This window comes from Hippoglossus hippoglossus, chromosome 5 (assembly GCF_009819705.1).
Source record: "Hippoglossus hippoglossus isolate fHipHip1 chromosome 5, fHipHip1.pri, whole genome shotgun sequence".
NCBI classification, from domain to species: domain Eukaryota; kingdom Metazoa; phylum Chordata; class Actinopteri; order Pleuronectiformes; family Pleuronectidae; genus Hippoglossus; species Hippoglossus hippoglossus.
The window spans coordinates 15,500,141-15,514,566 of NC_047155.1; the positions used below are offsets into that span (position 1 = coordinate 15,500,141).

A 14,426-nucleotide genomic window follows, 5' to 3' on the forward strand; every position below is an offset into this window, starting at 1 on the left:
AACTTGTTGTCCTCTTTGATGCCTGACTTGGGTTACAACAACATGGCTTAAAAGCTTAATAACGAAAAAAGACCACACATATTTCTAAAGTGCAGATGTTTAAATATATATCAAATATACGAAGTGGAAAAATTAATTTTACATGTTCAGTTCAGAACAATATTCCTTCAAGGGACCTACTCCTCATTCCTACGCCCCTGGACGTCTTCACAACATTATCTTCTGGTCCTTAACTCCGGTGCCCCACCGTGCGTCTTTACGCGTGGTTGTTCCTTTAAGAAAACTGATCAGCGTCTGTGGCTGAATGGAGGATGAATTTGAGCCGCTCTGCACTGACGTAAGGGAGTTGAGAGGTTGTTGTACCCTGCAGGAAGAGACGGATACCCGTGCGGAGGAGGAGGAGGACCAGGCCGGGTCGGGACAGAACTTTACTCGTTCCTTTTACCTCGGATTTAGTGTGTTTTTTTACGTTTGAAACCAGTGTCCAGTTGGACTCTCCTTTAAGTCTCCATGCCAGTATAACGGTACGACTTCAGATTTCCGCCCTTTTCTTTACACCAAGGAGCTTTTATAGATTATTCAAGATGTTGTGTCTGGAAGCAGGAGAGTCATCAGGACACACGCAGCTGGATTAAGATGTTACTGGGTGGTTTCTGTGCCTGAGGCTGGAGACATCTGTTCCGAACCACTGTCAGTTTTTTACTGGAAAGACAAACAATATGCATCATAACCAGGAGGAGCAGCGGGGAAAACCGATTCCTGCGCAACACGGGACGACGCAGCGCAGCGGTTCCAGCAGCAGCAGCCCGGGGAGCAGCTTCGACAGCGGCCTGTCTGACCTCCTCCTCCAGCAGCAGCCTCCACCACCATCCTACTCCTCACTGCACTTCAGGAGAAACGCAGTCACAGACGATTATAAAATCACAGCTCAAGTTCTCGGTCTGGGAATCAACGGCAAAGTGCTGGAATGTTTCTGCAAGAGGACCGGAGAGAAATGTGCCCTCAAGGTGTGTGTGTGGTCCGGGTATTACTGATGTTGTGGGGACCTAGACCTGACAGTCACATTACGGGGACTTTTCTTCCTTGTGGGGAAATAAATCAAGTCCCATAGTGTAAAGCATTAAACTTTAGATTAGGTTGGGTTTTCTGGTTCAGGTTCAGGTTCAGGATCAGGTTCAGGTTAGATTAAAGTTAAAGTTATGGTCAAGGTTTGGGTTGGTTTAGGTTTACATTTAGGTTAAGGTTAGGTTTAGGTGAGGGTGCAGTTAGGTTTAGATTCATTTTACGATAAGGTTTACTTTAAGATAGGGGTGCGGCTTAGGTTAAAATTAGGTTGGGGTTAGGTTTAAATTTGGGTTTGGGTTAGCCCTTTAACTCATTAACGTTCGGTTTATGTTAAGGTTAAAGTTAGAGTTAGTAGTAACTATGGTTAGGGTTAGTGTAAGTCCCCTGAAAATCAATGTAAATCCATCCGTGTGTGTGTGTGTGTGTGTGTGTGTGTGTGTGTGTGTGTGTGTGTGCTCTTGTACAGCTATCTTTGTAAGGACCACTTTGGCCCTAAAACCTACGGAGGACATTTTGGGAAAGTGAGGACATTTTGGCTGGTCCTCACTTTCTGACCACCCTTTAATGGACTGTTTGTGGAATAAGACTTGGTTTTAGGGTTAGGGTTAGAATTAGGTATAGCTTAGCATTAGGGTTAGGCATTTAGTTTGGATGGTTAGGGTAAATGGCTAGGGAATGCATTATGCCAATGATTGTCCTCACTCAGATAGAAGTAAAAACGTGCATGTGTTTGTTTGTGTGTGTGTGTGCTCATCTTAATTCTGCATGATCTAACCAGTCCTCTGAAGGCTGCTGTCACTGGAAAGAGAGAAAACATAAATTATTCATCCCTAATCTGTCTTTGTGGTTCTCACTGTCTGAGTCTTAGATAGATTTTATATTTCAATAGATTTTTCCCTGCAGGACTTTTAAAGTTTCATTTCTAGTGATAGCTCCTAGTTTGAATGATATGACGCAGATTGAATCTCATAGATGAGGCAGATTCATTTGCTGAGCTAAACTCAGACAGTCTGACAGACAGTGATGATGCTGTCTGGGACATTTTGACACAGTTTCTTCTTTATGTGGACAATGATGTTCTCTGTTAATTCTTCACACAACCGTCTAGGCCTTTGACATTTATCGAAAGTTAAAATCTGCAGTAAGTATTTGAGCTTGTTATATATTATACAGGGATTTTCATTGGGAAATATGTGTCCTGATAAACTGGTAAGTCAATAAACAGCCAGAAGAAAAGACGAACAGAAAGAGCAGCCTCCACATTTTCTCGTGTGTGTGTGTGTGAGGGATGTTTTTCGTTCTCTAATGTTTTTTGCATTGATGCTTTGGTTAAAGTCACACCCTCATGAACATTTATATCTGAGCCTTCTTTCACCTCCAGTGCTCAAAATGCCTTTTAAATCCCACATGGATTTGGTCTGGGGTCTGCATTTCTGGTTAGATAGAACATTCTCCTCTCATGTTTATGATTCCACTGCTGCTGCTCTGTGTCCATAGAGATAAATCATGTTGCTAAATGCACTCTTAAAGTATGAACGCTTCTATTTTCTCAGTGGAAATGACCAGCAAACAGCAGTAGATTAACGGCTCTAATAGTGGCCATTAATAGTGAATGACTTCACACTGGAGCATGAGATAATGTCTGTATGTGATTATAGATTTCTCTGCAAAATATATTTCCAACAGATTTTTAAGAAATCAATGAAGCTTCTCTGTCCTGAACACTGTGATCTGCAAATATACTGTACATATACAGATGGAAACCTATGCATTTAGACGTCTGAACAATTGGATATTTCTGTTGTGCTTTATTCAGATTCTGTATGATACTCCTAAAGCCCGACGGGAGGTTGAGCTGCACTGGCGAGTGTCCGGAGGTCCCCACATCGTCCCCATCCTCAGCCTGTACGAGAACATGCACCAAGGAAAGAAATGTCTCCTCATTATAATGGAATGGTGAGCATTACCAGCACCATGTGATTTACTGTCTACTTATTATAAGACTGTAAAAAGACTTAAAGACTTAAACAACTTTAAAAGATTGTCAGTATCCTTTTTTCTATATTGTAGTTCAGCGTTGTGTTAATTTGAACTAGAATGACATTCAGTAGAGCACAAACCACATTTAAATTCCCTAGATCCAGATTTGTATGTGGATCTGCACCAATTAACACACGCTGATAGATATCGGTCCCATAAAAAGTCCTGATTTTTTTTCGTCATCACAGACTTACCATCATGTCCAGTTCTTCACCAACAGATCCCACATCCTTCCTTCCAACATCCTTCCAAGTTACATGGAAATCTGTGAAGTAGTTCTTGTGTTATCCTCTTAACCAACAAACAAACAGATTCTGAATGACGATTGAGGATTGGAATTTACACTTGCATTACATTTTTGGGAAAAAACATAAATCACTAGAGACAATGTCTGTTTCTGTTGTGCTTCAATATAAGACATTGGGATCTTATCATATCAAATTTTGTGACAGAGTTTCTTTAAAATAAGTATTTAGCAGTGTGCGGTTGTGAGTGGAACACATATAAAATCTTTTAATGCTAAAGAAAAGCCATTTCTATTGGATTATGGAAAACCTCTCTTATAAAGTATAAACTGCACTTTGAAATGAGGCTTGTTTTTCTTGGAACAATAACACCATCACCTTATCTGCATCTTATGTGATTGTATTCAATTTACAGTGTAAAAGTCGCACGATGTACAGGAAGTGTTCAGGTCATTATTTTCTTTCAATCATCAATGCAGTCCTCTGATTGTGCCGTGGCTCAGAAGATTGGACTCATCTAACCAGTAGATAATGAGGCACAATGACTTGTTTGTCACAATGAAGCCATGATTGCAGTGATGAGTTTCCCCCTCGCTGACCCCGTTCTGATCTCTGTGTTCACCTTGTCTCAGTATGGTGGGAGGGGAGCTGTTCAATCGCATTCAGGCCAGAGGGGACCAGGCGTTCACAGAGAGAGGTGAGCTGGAGTTCAGCTGTTTCAGATCTCACAGTCTCTGTATCGTGTAATGGTACTTTTGTATGGGCTCCAGCTGCTAAAGGTTTAAATGAAGACATTAGACATTTTCTGTAATTTAACTTCTTCCATCCTGAGTCCTACATGATTCTCTATCCATCTATCGCTCTCTCATTCCTCCTCCTTATTCACAGTCTCTCTCTCTCTATCCATCCATCCATCCATTGATCTATTTTTGTATATATTTATTATGTGGGCATTTAAGATGGCTACTCTGTATCTATCAAAAATCTAAGGAGGAGTATATATGTGCAGATTTTCTTCTCTTTCCAAAAGTTCTGGGATATTGTGTTAATCCAGCAGTAATCAAATTTAAATAACTTACTTGCTGTGTGTGTTGTTTTCATGTTTTCTGGTACATCTGTCCTGTCTCTTTCCACCAGAGGCCTCAGAGATCATGCATGACATTGGCATGGCCATCGAGTTCCTGCACCACATGGACATAGCTCACAGAGACGTGAAGGTACTGCCACTGTCAAAATTATTCCTCACTCGTGTGCATGTTTTTTAATCTCCAATGGGTTTGTTTCTGTCATCCCACAGCCTGAAAACCTGCTGTACACCACCAAGGAGAGCAACGCCACACTGAAGCTCACTGACTTTGGCTTTGCTAAGGAGACGACGCTGCACAACTCCCTCCAAACTCCCTGCTACACTCCATATTATGTTGGTGAGTGTTTACTTTCATGGGGTTTCTGCCAGTAAAGACAATGTGTAAATACAGGAATAGTGTCTGGAAATATGGTTACCGTCCTTCACTATCACCATGTCCTTGTGTATGTGCACGTTGACCTGCTTTTTACATGTGTGTCTTTCATTCTTCACATCACTGTGTTGTTCTCTGCGTTCAGCCCCAGAAGTGCTTGGGCCAGAGAAATATGACAAATCATGTGACATGTGGTCTTTGGGCGTAATCATGTACATTCTGTGAGTATCATGTGCGTCTATTAAACTGTTTCCACTTAAAGAAATGTTTATAGCTTCTCTGGTTTGTTGTGTATTTACGTTGAAGACATCAGGGTAACATAGTGTTCTCATCTCTGTTGTTTAGTCTGTGTGGGTTTCCTCCGTTCTACTCTAACACCGGTCAGGCCATCTCACCAGGCATGAAGCAGCGCATCAGGTTGGGCCAATACGAGTTCCCCAACCCGGAGTGGGCGGATGTTTCTGAGGAAGGTCAGACCATGTACATAAAATATATTTTTCAAAGAGCAAAAAGATATTACAGTTGTTAAAAAGAGTTTACATACACCTCAGCTGTCACTCTGTGTGTCATGGCCGGCTCAAAAACCAGGACTAAGTAGGTGACATCAATGATTTAAACAAAAACCCACATGTTTATCTGAACTACATCATGATGAAACATTTTTTAAGGAACACATTTAGGGAACTGATATCTATGAGTGTGTGTGTTTTATTTCCAACAATGCATCCACACTGTAACTGAATTATTTCAATCTATCAGGTTAAATGCTTGAGGTTATTTTTTTCATGTTCTCTGCAGCCAAACAGCTCATCATTCAGTTACTGAAGACCGACCCCAATGAAAGGATGACCATTACACAGTTCATGAATCATCCCTGGATCAGTGTAAGTTAATACTTGATACGTTTTGTGGCTACAGGCCTGTTATTTCTCCCGTGTGTGTGTATTCATGTACGATCATGTGTCTCATACATGCAGCAGTCAATGGTCGTCCCCCCAACACCCCTGCACACCTCTCGTGTTTTGACAGAAGACAAGGAGCTGTGGGACGATGTGAAGGTGAGACTTGTTCAATTTAAATGTTTCTAGAAATGTTGTCATGATCCGATTAAGGCCATGTCAGGCTTTCACCACAAGGTGGCAGTAAAATATCAGAATAAAACACATGTCTCCTGTCCTCTAACAGGAGGAAATGACCAGTGCTCTGGCTACCATGCGAGTGGACTACGACCAGGTGAAAATCAAAGACCTGGACACGTCCAACAACCCTCTGCTCAACAAGAGACGCAAGAAGCCTGCGAGTGGAGGAGCGGATGGAGCCGGACAAGCTGATGGAGGAGATGGAGATGGAGAAGTGTGTAATAATCATAGAGAGGTGACGTTTTCTGAAAAAGTAGCATAAAAAAGTCAGGGTGAGCAATATTTCCCCATCTACAAGTCCCTGTTGTATTTTACTCACTTTTTTCTCCTTTTTCACATCACTGCTCTCAATAGTGTAATGAATGTTGTTTATTTAGATGGGAACCACTCGAACATTTTAAATAAAACTGAGTTTTTTATGTTTTACAGGTGTGTTGTGTCACTTTTGTACATGAAAATACATTTGACTGTGTTCATTAGTTTGAACCTCTGTCTGTGAAGGGTGTCAGTCATCCAGTTCATGGTAGTTCCATCTATTTGGTGATTATTTCTGTCAGTGAGAAAATTAAATGCAGATATTTTGTGGCAGTTTAAGAAATTGGATTCTCTTGCTTTAAATAAAGAAAAAACTATACGTGGAAGTCTTAAAACTAATTTATTAGGCAACAGTACATCCAGCTAATGTGTCCGGTAGGGGACTTTTGTGATGGTTAAATATGTGAGTATTGTGAGAGGCACAATCGAAGCACAATGAAACCATGAGAGGTCAAAGTGTTAACGTGCCTCTTGTGTAGATCTATCAACCCGGCCAGACATTTCCACTCCATTAAATTTCCTCCCTACAGAGGCTCTGCCAAGACATTAATGCTGCCTGTTGTATTAAAGTAACTCACTGAGCTATTGTCTTTAAGCTAAATTGTTTACTTTTTAATTAAAATGTTAAACCATTGGAGGAAAATACAAGAGCCTCAGAAAGCAGGAACCTTTCTGTTACCTGTAAATCCACACGTGTCAAGGATGTAAAATCTGGCATTCAAATTTCTCTTTAATTAAAAAAACAGCAACAAAATGTACGTATAGTTTCAAATCTAATGATTTATTTTACAGGAAAGAATTTAAAGTAATATTACAGTTACAGTTTAACGAGCCTGACTCAGTTACAACTGGTTTACAGCAGGTTCCTGTTCTGCAGCACATAAAAGACGGAAGTCACATAAAAAAACAGAACAAAATCAAGACAGGGACATCAATAGAGAAGACAACAAAGACAGTTACACAGACACACAGAGGGGAAGGACGTAAGTGATATAAAATAAGTATTAGATAAATCAGTGGCTGCAAGTAACTGTCGAGCAGAAAGTGTTTATATGCCTTTATAAAATGTGTAACAGAGTCAAGGAGCACTCAAACACATTTAGGCTTTGGGATCGCAAGAGTTTGATTAGAAAAAAGAATAGAGTCAGACATAGATAGAGATTTCCTAGGTGAGTGGAAAAACATAAAAGTAACTTAGTCAATATTTCTCTAAACAAATGTAAGATAAAATATAGTGAAATGTATAAAATGTTAATTATGATTTAGTTCCTTTAGGTTGAAGAATATGCTGCCACACCCAGCAGTGTTACTTGTAAGATGTAGCTTTCTACACATGTACAGTATAATAGTTCATCATCAGCATAACAGAGAAAACTGTGTCAAAGTGAAAATTCATAGATGACAAGAATCCTTTCTGTACAACATTCAGGATTCATGGGTGAGGATAACTTGCCCGGTGGTGAGCCCTGGAACCAACCTTCTTTCTTAAATGATATTATCAAATGGTTTGTTCTCCTGCAGAGAATTTAAGTGGATCATTCCAGAGCATCATCAGCCTCTGAAAACAGGTCACTGGTGTCTCTGAGGAGCAGCCGACCACAATGCCTCACACTCACAGAAAAAAAGCATCTCACCTACTAAAAATGATGTCTGGGACTGGACTTGACATAAAAAAGTTGACGGAAAAATATCAGAATTCAGAAACTAAGCAATGGTAGATAACACTAACTGGACCACATACCTCTTAAAGATCATTGTGGGGATTCAACAGTTTGTGCACAAGCAGAGAGGAGGCATTAAAACTCAACCCAATATAAATACTCTTTTGAGAAGCTTTGTTAACAATATACTGGTATTTAAAATTGAGTTGGTTTAATGATAAACCAGCCAATCAGCATGATAAATCAGTAACTACTGGGGTATCCAGTTCCTTCACATAATTACTGAAGGGAAAATGTTCTACTTTGTGATAGATATGCACAAGCAACGTGATTACTATTCTTAAATCCTGCAGAATGTATATTTTGCTTTTATCAACATGACTACTGGTGTATTTCAGCTGATCAAATCGACAGTAGCTCAGGTGCTGGAGGCCAAAGAGCCCCAGGGTGAGAGTCCAGGCTGGCATTGTTCAGGCGTGGTGTGTCTCACTGAGGATGAGTCTGTGTCAAGGTTAGAGAAACATTTTTTAGATACTCCACCCAAACACATCAGCACGCACATGAGGCATCTACACCACTCCCATCAATGGGGAGACAGAACGTTTTGTCCTCATTATATAGGTACAAGTTGAGCTGCAGGCATGAGACAGCTGTTTCTATATGTGATTATGTCCTTCGGTAACTATAGGAAGTCTTATCGTGATGGGTGTGCCTGTACTTTTCCTCATGAAACTGCTGTAATTCTGCAAGGGCATGTTGTTCTTTAACCCCTTACTTTTCTTCCTTTCATTTTACCTCTCCCTTTTGTTTCCTTAAAAACAGCATGAGAAGCTACTGAGGCAGGAGTTGTACGTCCCAGCAAGTACCCGGCACCTGGCATGTTCTTCCACACTTTCCCTGCAGATGCAAGTGACCCTGTTTGAAAGCATCTGTCCTATAACATGTTATCACAGCATTTACAGGATTGGGGTGGATTTGCTGTGTTTGCGCAGGGCCACCAGAATAGGCTGAAACTTTGCAAATGACAGACGCTGATGAATTTTATCAGGCAGTGAAGGCTGCCCAAAGGAAACAAGGTTAGAATGGCAAACAAATAGATGACGCATGTGTATCGCTGCACATAAAATATGTGGTTGCTCTTTGCACATGAAAGGAAACTATTTGGTGAAGCTATTATTCTGTATCATCTCTGTTCATACTCGTTAGCCTCAGTTTCTATGCAATGCAGAAACGATGGTTGGCTTGATATAGATGACAAACACTGAAAAAGCAGGCGCACAAGAAGTGACACCAGATTGAGAATAAGAGCAGTATAAACCACTTTGTTAAGTTGAGGAAAGTGCAGATCATTAAATATATGGTTTGCGGTTTGTTTTTGTTCTTTGAAGAATCCAACCAGTGGATCATTTGGATGAGGAGCATTTCACCATGGACGCACCATCCATCACAGTTACACCATGCCACCAGTTCAAAACATGCCCTCGAAACACTCATACAAGGGCCAATCAAATCACAATTCTCATCATCACAGACAACAGCTGAGTCCATAATCAGTCTCATTCTGTTATGTATTTGCATGATGAAGTTCAAGGATCTGGATCTGACTATCCTGACTACACTGTAAGGCCAGATAAGTAGAGTTTACTTAGAAAATTTGAGGAAATAGGTTGCCTTAAAGTATTTTAGTAATGGAACATGAAAACTTGAGTTGATTTAACTTAAAAGCTTTAATTGTTATTTTAAGTTCAAAACACTAAATGCCAAATTGATTTAACTTAAAAACAGTTGTAGTCAGTAGTTTTATATACTTAAAATATTTGGGAAAATAGGTCTGAAAATGTTAAGTTGTGTGCAATGAAAAATTAGTTGATTTAACTTGAAATCAGTTGTAATATCAAATACTCTGCCTTATTACTCTACTTAGTTTTGTTAAGTTAAAGTGAGACATTTTTCCTTTTCTTTTATAATTTGTTAAACTAGAATAAAAAAAATTAAATGACAAAAATGCATAATTTTTCAGTTTTATTTGTTTGATCATACAATATGAAAATGAAGGCACATTATACCAGTTTTAAGACAACCTGTGAATGAGTGTTTTTCATATACTTAGGGTAATCGAGGTGCAGGGCATAAATTAGGCCAAAAAGAAGGCAGAAGGCCTGAGGTACGTTTGCCAGGTTGTCCATCACCATGCTCCCTTCCAAGATGATCCCTACTGTGGATGGGTTGAGTTGAGGATTGTCTTCATCCATGCAGAGGATTCCCACTGCAGTTTGACTGTATGATCCGTTCTCATTTACATCCTAACAGAGCAAGAAACAAATGGACAAGCAGAGGACATACTTATGCAACCTAGATTATGTAGATTATTATGAAAAGTGTTGCACAACATAAACAGCACAGACAGTAACTGATTAAACTGACTTCACACACCTTATGTGTTTTTTGTTGCTAGTCAGCTCAGGCAAGTTTACCCACTTTCAGTCCCAGTCATACTGAAAAGATGTCAAATACTGCTCCCAGAAATTTACTCGAACTCCTTAACAACAAGCACACTCAGAACTCCTCACTTAAAAACAATTTAAGTCAAACATAGGACTAATAGGACTTAAATTTCTGGGAGCAGTTTTTCCACATCTTTTAAGCTTGATGGAGACTAAAAGCAGCACTGCAAATTGTTTGGCCAAATTGGAAGTCCAAGTCTGATGCTATTCAAATAATTAAAAAAATTAGTAGCAGTCTTCAACAATGGCTTAAAATGAAAAACTATGCCTCTCAAACATTTAAAACAAATTAAGTTACTTACAGAGCAGTTCCTGAAGAATGCAGTGGGATCATCCCCCAAGATGACCGGCAGTCCCCGAAGAATGAGGCACCTGATATATGTTGGCTCATTGACCTGGAAGATAGTGGACGTAGAATACAACAATAAAACACAGTTTGTTAAGGATAGTCACGTTTTTAGCATTTAATATCTGCATATTCTAAATTTTTTAATCACCTTACTGCATTTTCAAAAAACGTGGTCATTGATAAAAGTTTGCATTGCTCATAGAGTAATTAAGTAAATAATAGATGAAAAATGTGGGTGGACTGGTTAACGTCTCATTGAGAGCCACTCTAATTCAAAACACACGCTTTCCACCATGTGACCTCACTGTAAAACGGCTAACCAGTGTAGCAGGCAAGCTAAAATGTCGTCGCTAATGTTAGCTTACTAGCACTCACCAGATTAAACTGACCGCACCACAGCAGTTGCGCCGCCGTCTTCCTCTCTTCTCTGCTGGATAAAGTTGCGAAACCCCCGCTTCGTCCGGTGTGCTATCCGGTTCAATCGGGGTGTAAATACAGAGCGTTGTCCGTGAACGTAACAGGCGGCGAACAGGTACAAAAACACGTTAAAGTGGGTAAAAATGTACTCTGCACAAAAAGAGCACCACGGGCGAAACTAACCCGTGACATGGTAAAAACCAAACGTCCCAAGTACGATTCAAAAGGAACAGGAATCCACACGCATGAAGAGAATAGCGTCACCTTCTTCAGTAGCACGACACGTACAGGCGGGAACGTACCTTCTTCTTCGTCGCCGTTTTCGTCCTTACAGGTGCATGTCGCCAACTACGTCGCAGGGTGTGTAACAGCATGACTTTGACCCCAAAGTCATAATGAGGATATTAAACCGACCTGTATTTTGTTTAAATAATGCTCTGTGAACCTGTAACTGTTTGTTTGACAGGAAAATATTAACTTTTGAGAAATATAATGAAATTACTTAAGGGGTGATACAATTTGGTGTGTCATTCATTTATCCACAAAACTCTTAATATTATCATTATTAATAAGTCATTAATAGTTAATATTTAATTTCAATTAGTAAAGTATTCTGAATACTGCAGCTTCTCCTTGATATAAAGATGTCTGGTCATGAAATAAAAAACTCAAGTTTATACAACCAAAACTTCACTTAAAAGTTATAGTTAATAGCATTACTAACAAATGTAAGTATATTCTACTTCAAATTAGTAGAATATACTTACATTTGATAGTAATGGTATCGTACTTAAATTTTTTGTGTACATTCAAATTAAATTTTCCAGTTCATTAGTTGTCCGGGCTTACAGTATAGCCTGTTGGTTGATGCAGGCAAAACTCCCAGAAGAAGTCTGTGCCAATGCTGTTGAGTGCATCATCAACACATCTGGAGGATTAAAGGCTTTGAAGAACCAAGGTACTTTATTTTAAATTGTCCTACAGTCCTTATAAACTGTTCGTTATATTTAAAGGTAATATGGGATATTTTAAGATATAGCATTTTGGTGTGTATGAAAGGCCCAGCCTCTCAGACTTTGATCAAGAGCTGCAGGAGCATCCATTTCCACTGCTCTAAAGAAAGTGCCCTTACCATAAGTTCCCTCTATGAAAGGCAACTCCAACTCCCAGCAGACACTTGAAGGCACACAGAGAATAGACAAGGTCCGATTCCTCCACCACCATCTGCTCCAGTTCAAGTTGTTCCATAGAGGATCAAAAAGAGTGCAAGTTTAAAATGTGTAAGAAGTGTTGTGCCATAATGCATCAAACGTGATACCATAAAATGGTGTGCCTTTCGGCATTCAATAAATTTGGTTATCAAAATAAAATATTAGATATTAATATTTTATTATTAATATTAAATAATAGCTTTAATTGATTAAAGTTACCTCGGGGCACCACCCTTCAAAGGAAGGGAAAAGATAGCCAATTTATTGATTAAGTCTCATAGATTAAGGTTCTAACTACAAATTTTGGAACTCTGATTAACAATTAAATTAATAACTATAACCAAAATTACCATATAGATAGTTAGCTAAGTTGAAAGATATGGGGTTCTTGACAGTGTAGAGGTTGGCGAAATTCACTTATGCAACATTAATAAAAAACATTTGTGAAAGAAAAACATTTATTATGAATATAATAAAGTATAAAAACACAAATTACTAACGGTCTAATTGCTAAACAAAGATAGGTATGTGTGTATACATGTGTGTGTGTCTGTGTGAGTCAGCGTGCTTTCAAGATGGTGGCTGGCCAAAGAGATAACACCCGTCCCCCACCTATTGGAATGTTTACGACCTGTAGAGCTAATGAGGTGAAGAGTTATGCGTGTGTCTGTGTGTGTGCCAAATTAGAGGAAGTTACTAGATTGGATGCAACGAAAGACTGTGAAGAGCATAACAGACTAACATTACTTTCTCAATAACTTGTACCCAAAATATCACAACACCACAAATCAAACTTATAAACCTCACACAGAATCGAATAAACAGTCTTGCTTAGCCTAGTATAATTATTAAGCCCAGTTGTGTTACCAGTCCGTGGAAAGGGGAAAAAGGAAGTTGCTGTGCAGTTCGCAGTTTTGTGTCGTCTTGCTGGTTTCGGTTGAGCGGTATAGCTCAGTTGCTGGCTGAAGTTTTCCTGCAGGACATTGCATCGCTGCTAGGACGTTGGTAGAGCTTGGAGGGCGAGGAGGTTTCCTTGCTGAGATGAGCTGGAAGCTGCACCTTTGTGCTCCTCTCGAAGAGTTGGATGGGAAGAGAAGATGTGAGCTGGAGAAGAGGCTCCACAGCCTTCCCTCCTGTGGAAGGATCGTAGGAAGAGGCAGGAGAGGCTCGACAGCCTTCTCTCCGTTGAGGGAGTTTAGAAAGAGAGAGATCGAGAGCGAGAAGCTGGAGAACTTAGCTTATATTGGCCCGGTGACCTCACAGGTCATGGGGTCCAGAGTGACCAATGGGAGTTGAAACCTGTGTCCCTGGGGGGGGGGTTTCCACCCCTCTGTGTGAAGTTGATGCCCTCTGGGACATTGAGTTCCTTGCTCTGGTTTTTAATGGCCCCTGGGAGACGGAGTCCTGGAGGGACATGCTGCTTCCGGCTTTGATGGCACATGTAGGCCGAAGTGTGGTTTCACACAAAACCATGGCCCAACAGAAGGCAACGATTACACACATTTCTTGAATATCTGTTTGAATATGTAAAATGTAGCACTAGTTCATTTTTAATTTTCTCTGTGGTTAGTTGGGGTCTTCAACATATCCAGAGAGTGGCTGACCTCATCCTGACTGCACTGAAACCAGAGTATTCAATATTATTAATGCAAGACCCACATTATATATTATTGTGCTTAATGCAGGTATCAATGTTTCTATATCAGTGTATCAAAGACAATGTGTGAGAGGGGTCACTGATAGTGATAGAGATGATGTTGACGTGAATATCGCACTTCCCCTTGTTTTGTTATTTTAGCTTCAACCCATAACTTTACTGTTTTAGTTCATTGAACACTACCTGCTCAGCAAAGGTGCAAAGACAGAGAAGGAAACAGGTGATCAATATAGTGCGGCATTTGGCAGCTAAAAGACCAGGTATTAGTGGAGAACAAAAACAGAGCTAAAAGGGTTTAAAAGGGGGAATAGCATGTGGGCCTCTTCATGCAATACAGCACTTCAGGCCTTCTTGCGGCTCGAA

General features: G+C 40.0%; 1 protein-coding gene across 2 annotated transcripts; it reads left to right on the forward strand.

Moving 5' to 3' along the window:
- The first annotated feature begins 314 nt into the window (after nucleotides 1-314).
- LOC117761056 (MAP kinase-activated protein kinase 2-like) lies at nucleotides 315-6,375 on the forward strand. 2 transcript variants are annotated; one of them, XM_034584637.1, is made up of 11 exons: nucleotides 315-524; nucleotides 604-1,007; nucleotides 2,882-3,021; nucleotides 3,983-4,047; nucleotides 4,488-4,567; nucleotides 4,648-4,774; nucleotides 4,956-5,031; nucleotides 5,156-5,280; nucleotides 5,609-5,694; nucleotides 5,788-5,868; nucleotides 5,996-6,375. In XM_034584637.1, exons 2-11 carry the CDS (start codon nucleotides 720-722, stop codon nucleotides 6,209-6,211), a joined length of 1,284 nt encoding a protein of 427 aa, XP_034440528.1. In that variant the 5' UTR covers nucleotides 315-524; nucleotides 604-719; the 3' UTR covers nucleotides 6,212-6,375. The 2 variants fall into 2 exon arrangements, with proteins under 2 accessions (XP_034440528.1, XP_034440527.1); XM_034584636.1 differs by having other exon boundaries at nucleotides 340-1,007.
- The last annotated feature ends 8,051 nt before the right edge of the window (nucleotides 6,376-14,426 follow it).